At 31.6% G+C, this 7,849-nt stretch overlaps 1 protein-coding gene across 8 annotated transcripts; it reads right to left on the bottom strand.

Annotated features, from left to right (window-relative positions):
* Nucleotides 1-1,714: 1,714 nt before the first annotated feature.
* LOC100650671 lies at nucleotides 1,715-7,848 on the bottom strand. 8 transcript variants are annotated; one of them, XR_007225363.1, is made up of 9 exons: nucleotides 7,619-7,848; nucleotides 7,350-7,534; nucleotides 7,094-7,185; nucleotides 5,938-6,072; nucleotides 5,141-5,815; nucleotides 4,826-5,034; nucleotides 4,224-4,388; nucleotides 3,936-4,152; nucleotides 1,715-3,650 (listed from the first exon to the last, which is right to left on the bottom strand). XR_007225363.1 is itself a non-coding variant. In XM_012319866.3 (4 exons), exons 1-4 carry the CDS (start codon nucleotides 7,675-7,677, stop codon nucleotides 5,781-5,783), a joined length of 414 nt encoding a protein of 137 aa, XP_012175256.1. In that variant the 5' UTR covers nucleotides 7,678-7,848; the 3' UTR covers nucleotides 4,823-5,780. The 8 variants fall into 8 exon arrangements, 2 of the variants coding, with proteins under 2 accessions (XP_012175256.1, XP_003403255.1); XR_007225364.1 differs by having other exon boundaries at nucleotides 4,826-5,815; nucleotides 7,635-7,848; XR_007225362.1 differs by having other exon boundaries at nucleotides 3,936-4,147; nucleotides 4,826-5,815.
* Between the last annotated feature and the right edge of the window lies 1 nt (nucleotide 7,849).

The raw sequence follows: 7,849 nt of genomic DNA on the forward strand, positions 1-7,849 counted from the left end.
GTGTCGGTGTTCCTGTGGATAATATATTGAGGTTATTATTTCTAATGTATTTTTCCAGTGTTCTACCTCGAGGTGTAATGTTTCTTGATCCCCAGAGCGTGTGCTTTGAGTTGTAGTCTCCCGCTGCGATGTACTTGTCCCCTAGGTCCTGGAAGTATTCTTCCCACATTTGTGTTGTTATTTTGTGTCGCGGAGGCACATATACTGCTGACAACTGGAAGTAGTTGCTGCTAGTTTGAACTGTAACAGTGGTTGCTTGTAAATATTCTTTGTTAACTTGGCTGTGTAGATAATGTTTGATATCGTTTCTGACTATCACTGCTGTCCCTCCGTGTGCTTTTCCTGAGGGGTGTTTGGTATCATATATGGTGTAGTATTGTATTTTCAAGTAGCTTTTTGTAGTGAAGTGTGTTTCTGAGACAAGTAGTATGTCTATATTGTTACTGTATATGAATGTTTTAATTTCGAGGGCCCGTTGTTGTAGGCCGTTTGAGTTCCAGGCTGCTATTTTTAGAGTGTCCATTTTTTATTTTTTGCTTAGCACGTTTGTAATTAGTTGTAGCATGACTGTGATTTGTTGGGTTTGCTGTCTGAGTACTGCGTTTTGTTCGCTTATCATTCTGGTTAGCATTTCGGTGTTCTTTATGGATTGTTTGAGCAGTTTTTTGATTTCTGCAGTGTCATTGTTACTATTGCTGTGGTATTGGTTGTGTGTATGTGTTGATTGGCTGGTTACTTGAGCGTAGCTTAGACCACCAATGGTGTTGGTGCTGATGGGTTTGGTGTTTGTTGCTTGCTCTGTGTTTGGTATTATTTCGGGTTTTGTGCTGTCCTGTTGGGCTTGTGTGTTAGTGATTGTCCTGCTTCGTAGGGGTGGGAACAGTTTACGTAGTAATTTTTTTCTTACTTCAGATCCTTTATAGCTGGCTGGGTGGTTTCCGTTACAGTTGTAGCATTTAAGTTCTTCTATTTTTCCAGAATATGGGCAGTGTATAGTTAAGTGGTTTTTTGCGCACTTGACGCAAGCTGGGCTTCTGTTGCAATAATTTTTAGTGTGTCCGTATTGTTGACACCGCATGCATTGAGGTATATCTTTTTTGTGTCGTGGTGGTTCCACTGTTACTATTGTGTTTAGTATTTGTTTGATATCATATATTTCCTTGTTGTTGCTTCTGGGTTCCAGTTCTATTAAGAATAGTGGTAATGGTTGCTTTGTGTCGAATCTTGTTATATTGTTTATTGTTCTTGTTTGATGACCAATTTTTGCTAACTCATCGCTTAGTTTATGTATGTTCGTTTTAGGATGCAATCCTCTTATGACAATTTTATAGCTCCTTTCAGTTTTAAGCTGATACGTGTGGTAAATAGCATTTTTTTCTTTTAATGCTTTTATAACTTTCCTAAATGTTTCTGGGGTGTTTGTATTTTTACTTGTTCCAGTTTTGTTTGCTTTATTGTGTAGTTGTTTTTCTCGTCTAGATTATTTAGTAGATCGATGAGCGGGTCTATTATTTGGGCCTCGACAAAGATTGGTGGTGGTTTTGTAATATGATTTGTTTGGATTGTGGTTTTATTTATGGGGTCAGCGTCTGTTTCTTCTGTTAGTGAGCTGAAGGAGTTGCTTAATTGTAATTCTTGCAGCCATCGCTGCTTTTCTGTAGCTGGGTTTCCTATGGCACTTGTGTCTGGAGTTGTTTTGCGTTTTTTGCTAGCCTTCGCTAGCTTCCAGCTTTCGTCCTGATAGTATCTTTCATAATCTGAATTGCTCTCTTCCTGTCCCCGCTGCTCTTTTGTTTCTTCTGTCTCCATGTTAATTTGTTTGTTTTTTATATAATATGTTTCCCCCTTTGTTGCTATGTGTATAGTTGGTATCTGCATTGCTATTTTATTTCCTCCTCACTATCACTTTGCAGCACTATTACTTTGAAGCACTTTTTCACTATTCACTTATATCTGGAGAGGACGACCGTCTAGACACGTCCGTCCTCCTCGGCTGCCCGAGCAGGAGTCGCAAAACGATTCTGATTTGGATTTTATAAAGTATTGGTTTGCTTGTGTATTCTATTATTATTGGTATATGATCATAGCTAAGCATAAGATTGGGTGTTATTTTTAATTTGTTTGCATTTAGTCCTTTTATAACTGTAAAATCAAGCAAATCAGGAGTTTTGTTTAAATCTGTTGGCCACTATGTTGGTCTTTCTGTGAATAATATATTGTGATTACTAGTTCTAATATATTTTTCTAATGTTTTACCTCGAGGTGTCTTAATTCTTGAGCCCCATAGCGTGTACTTTGCATTGAAATCTCTCTGCAATGTATTTGTTACCTAAGGATTGAAAATACTGTTCCCATTTTTGTAATGTCATTTTGTATCGTAGTGGTGCATGTACTGCTGACATTTGGAAGTAATTGCTGTTAGTTTGTATTGTAACGGTGGTTGCTTGAATGTTTTTCTGATTAATTTGACTACGTAAGTGGTGTTTAATATCATTTCTTATTATTACTGCGGCTCCATCGTGTGCTTTTCCTGAATGGTGTTTCGTATCATAGATGGTGTAATATGGTATTTTCATGTAGTGTTTTGGTGTAAAATGTGTTTCTGAAACAAGTAATATGTCAATATTATTGTTATATAGAAATGTTTTAGTTTCGAGGGCCTGTTGTTGTAGACCATTGGAGTTTCAAGCTGTTATTATCAGCGTGTCCATTTCTATTTTTCACTTAACATGTTTGTAAGTAGTTGTAGCATGACTGTAATTTGTTGTGTTTGTTGTTTGAGTACTGCATTTTGCTCACTTATCATTTTTGTTAGCATTTTAGTGTTTTTGATGGATTGCTTGAGCAGTTCCTTGATTTCTGTAGCGTTGTTATTGTTGTTGTTTTGGTTGTTTAAGGGTGGTGTTTGATTAGTTAGTTGTGCATAACTTCAGTTACCAAAGATGTTGATGTTTCTATGCTTAGTGTGTATTTCATTAGTGGATCTATTATTTGGGCATCTATGTAGATCGGTGGAGGTTTAACGATATGAGTTGTGACCTTTTCTGTTGGGTCCGTATTTATTTCTTCTATTAGTGAACCAAATGAATTTCAGAATGGGATATCTTGTAGCCATTGTTGCTTTTCTGTATGTGAAGTTTTCATGGCGCTTGGGTCTGGTATTATTTTATGCTTTTTGTACGCCGTTGCTGTCTTTTAGTGTTCATCTTGGTATGATAGATCGTCATCATAGCTGTTTTCTTCTTGGTTTTGAATCGTTTCCATTTCTTTTGTAGTTTTATTTATGTAATATATTTCACCTTCGTTCGTTATTTTGATTAGTGGTATTTGTTGTTGCATTTTGTAGCTTTCGTAGCTTTTTGTAGCCATTTGCCAGTGTTTGTTGTCTTTTCGTTCACCTAAATTCACTGCTTATCGCACTTTCACTGAAGCACAGTTTCTCACATCTGTCTAGCTCGGCTGCTCAGGTAGAACTGAAGTTAAAAATGAAATCAGAAGTCCTCGTGTACAGAGGGACATATTTAGTTTGTTTTTGATTAGTTTAATATCTTGAAACAGTCAATGCATGTGCAAGTTCCACGTGCTTAACTTAATAATAACGATGATCAATGCTTGAGCCAGGCCTGTGCAGATGCAATGTATACGAGGATCTGCAAGTTCGTATGAATCGCCCTGCTTCTGAATTTTGTAGATGATTCTGAACAGCAACTGCTGAATGTATATCTAATGTCGTATATTTCATAATAAATTTATAATTTTATACAAATAAAAATATAGATTATATAAAATAAGGTGTGAATAGTTGTAAGAGAAAGATAAAAAAAAAAAATAATACTCTGTCTGATAATACTGCCAGAAAATCTCCTTGTAATGGGCACAATGTCCAAAATATAATAAATTATTATTATTATACATGAGCTCACACAATTACTTACACTAAAGAACATAGATCACCCACTGCAGAAAATTTCATTGAATAGTTGTAGTATTGTTAATGAAATTTTTTAAAATGGATGATTTATTCTATGGCCAATGTAAGCAATATTGTCCACAGCTATGTTCCATCATAAGCCACGTTATTTTGAGTCGTTGATGATTTAAAAAAACAATTATATCATGGCACTCCTTTTTTGTTAATTGTAAAAATCTATTCTATAAAACAAAATAATTAATAAAATACAATAGGCGATTGTATATCTTACCATCTTATAAGTTTCACTTACTGTAATATATAAAATATCATTTACGTATTTTATAACTGTACCAATTGCTAAATTTGTTGCCTTATGTAATATAAAATTATAATATATATCTGATAAAATAGATGATATAATTGAAGCTTGTACCACTCCTTTTGTTATGACATTGATCTTTTCATCCATTTTTACCTATAAATTAAAATATCATGTTTTGTAAGTTCAGATACTAATTTTAGATAGTATTTATAGTATTTTAATAACACAATTTTCTTAAAATTTTTTTTCATAACTTTTGACAAAAAATGAGCAGAAAATTTTTTTAGTAACCAGCTGTTTTCTACTTGTTGCCAATTCATATTTGTACTTGAATATAATGTACCAGATGTTAGGGGTAATAACAAATTTAGATCAGCAAAATATTGTTTATAACATACAATCTCATCAACAAATCTTTTACTTATAATCGCATAATACTATTACAAATACTTGAGTATCAAATTTTCAAGAAGATTCTTACGAAGAAAGAGTGATTGTTTAATGTTATATAATTTCTCTAAAATATAAAGTAAGAGTTTTGGTACTTATTTCTAAATATATCAAATATATAAAATTAAAAGCAACTGTACCTTATATTTTAGGAGCAAAAAGACTTGTTACATCATAAGATATAAAATATAAATATGTTATTTCTGTATCACGTCTGTGTTGAACAATTGATCCCCATTTGTTTTTAAAATTAATGATTCTAAATATTGTAGTATGCAACCGTTTTAAAAATTTGAATGTTATATTCAAATGATTTATCTCAAGTTTCTTACGGTAAATGGTATAATACCTAGAAAATATTATTATTATTGTTGTTGCTTAGTCCGTGCCTTTCGGCTTTGGACAAACTTTCGGTTTTACATCTCTTATGTCTAATTCTTTCCTTATATATCTACCTCTCCTCTTTTCCACTCTATTCTACTGCACTCTCGTAGTTATTCTATTCTCTAAAAACTAAAACTAGGAACTACAAATTAACCACTAATGCATCCTTCCTGTCGTTTGCCCCCCTCTTCTCTATTATTGCTTTCAGTTCTGCTAAACCTTCTCCCGTCTCATTTAGTACTTTTCCTATGTCCTTTGGTCCTCCCGTTATTTCACATTCTTCTATTACATGCCTCAGGTCTTCTTCATTCCTTTTACATAGTCTGCATCTTTTTTCTCCCTCTTCCTTCCAGTATTTCTTTGCTTTGGTCTCGTTTCCATATCTGAATCTTGCCAGTATTCTCCTGTCTTTCCATTTCATCCTCCCTTCTAGGTACTTTGGTAATTTTTCTTTGGCTATATTTCCGTAGTGTATATTATATTTGGATTCCCTTATCCTTTTCCCCCTCTCTTATGCTTCTTTTTCTTCTTTCCTTTATAATCTGATCTGCTGTCATCCTTTTTTGCTCCGTTCTTGTTATCTGCGTCCCCCCATTTCTCACCTCTTCTAGTCCCTTCTTTCTCTTTCTTGCTCTTTTCCCTTCATGGCCATTTCCCCAGGTTTCTCTCTCTTTCCTTTATACACTCCTTTACTAATTTTTTTTTTGATTCTTACTTAGAAAATAATTTTTTAGTCAGTTTGCTTGCTAGAATATAAAATTACTTACTTGTACTTAAATAGTGTAATTACATATATTGGTTTGATATACTTTGGCTTAAATATAAGTAGTAGAATTTTCAGAATTTTTAGAAATTATTATATATCTACCTATTAGCAGTTTCCATTCATTATATTTTGTATCAGGCTGCAAGATTTTTGAACGTATTCCTTTCTTAAATTTCCTTTGGATGGAGTTCCAAGTTGAATATATGATATATAATGTTCCATTATTATTTCCAGAAGCTGATGTCATACAAAAATAAGCATGTAATATTTTTAAAAGAAATTTGACAAAAAGTCTATTTAACAAAACGGGGTAATAAACGTAAACAAAATTTGATTGTAGCCACAGCAATAAAGTTTCGTTTATATTTACTACCTTGTTTTGTTGGATATAAATATTATATAAATATATTCATGTGCTGAAAATTCATCAAATATAACTAATTTTGTTAAAAGAATGTAATTATGTACATTTAATTTTTCAATAAAAGGTTTCAAATTAAACAGTTTAAAGCATGATATATCCAATACCTGAAATATAGTTCTTTGTACTTTTCTTAAATTTCATAACATTCTAAATAGATTCAGAGGAATATTTTTAAAGAACATAATATCAAAACGTGGCTTCAATTGTTTTTTATTAACTTATATTTACATTCTGATTTTAGTTGTTTAAATTATTCTTTATGGATTAAATGATTCAAAACATTAAAATAATGGAATTTTTCATGAGTTTTCTTAAATTTTTCTAAAAGTGAAATAAGAACTGAAATAGAATCAATAATTAACACGTTGAATGCTATGCTAGTTTTACAGGGATTGTCTGAGGCACCATGATGAATTTTTTATTATGTAATACATATAATGTTGAAATATTATAGGTTCATATTTTACGCATAAATAAAACTATTTTTATATGTTTTATACTGCATTAATTTCATCATGCCATTGTAGTAATGATGTTAATAATGATAATAAAATTTATAACTATTGATGTTTGTTCGAATTATGTGTTTTTACCAATCTTGGCACACCGGTCACCAGTGACCTTCACAGTGTTACTGACAAGTTGAATGGCAGTCACCGGTGACTCCTGTGGCATTCAATGTGTTAACAACAATATTATTTATCATAGTTTATTTTTTACAATAAAGTTATATATTTCATTTCCATTTTTATATTTATTGAGAAGGCAGTCTTTCAAACTTGTGTAACATTTATAATGAAGATGCATTGTATAAATAAATATCTAATTCCTTACTCATTTATCATAAATTCATACACGTTTTCTTTTGAAGATATTTTTCACTTTACTTTTGTTTGTTTTAGTTCTAGCCTTTATTAGAGCTGAATCTAAAATAGTAATCTATTATTATTAATCTATATTATAGTATTTTTAATCTGTTAATCATATTGAGTTTACATAAATTTAGGTATACTTAATGATATAAATGATATAAGAGTAACAAAGTTTATTTGAAATATCATAAATATGAAATTTAGTATATAATACATACAGGGTGAATAGTCCGCAGCCAATGCTTCTTTTTGTAGTTTTTTTAGTTTCTTATTTGTTTCCGATTTAATGTTGTCAATAATATATAAACAGTTTGATAAAGTTCTAATGTTATTTGATGTCCCAGACACTTCAAAAGCACCACATTTATCACGTTTGAGTAATATTTTATTATGTAAACAGTATCTAATTGGGGAAAAAGGAAAAGAATTAAAAGTATAGAAATGTAAATAAGTAATTAAGATAATAATAAATAAAACAAATACGAACTGCAGAAACGTTTTACCAAAAGTTTGTTCTACACTTTGTGCCGCAGAATTATCCATCATTTATATTTTATATTTAAGATAACAATATGCCAGAATAACGATACCCCTTAATATAAAAAGAGCATATAAATATCAAACACTAGTATCACAATATCAAAACTACTTGATTAAGTATCAAGAGCTTACTACCCCTTTGATGAAACATAATGCTAGAGGGAATAATACGTATATA

Source organism: Bombus terrestris, chromosome 10 (assembly GCF_910591885.1).
Source record: "Bombus terrestris chromosome 10, iyBomTerr1.2, whole genome shotgun sequence".
In the NCBI taxonomy this organism is placed as follows: Eukaryota; Metazoa; Arthropoda; class Insecta; order Hymenoptera; family Apidae; genus Bombus; species Bombus terrestris.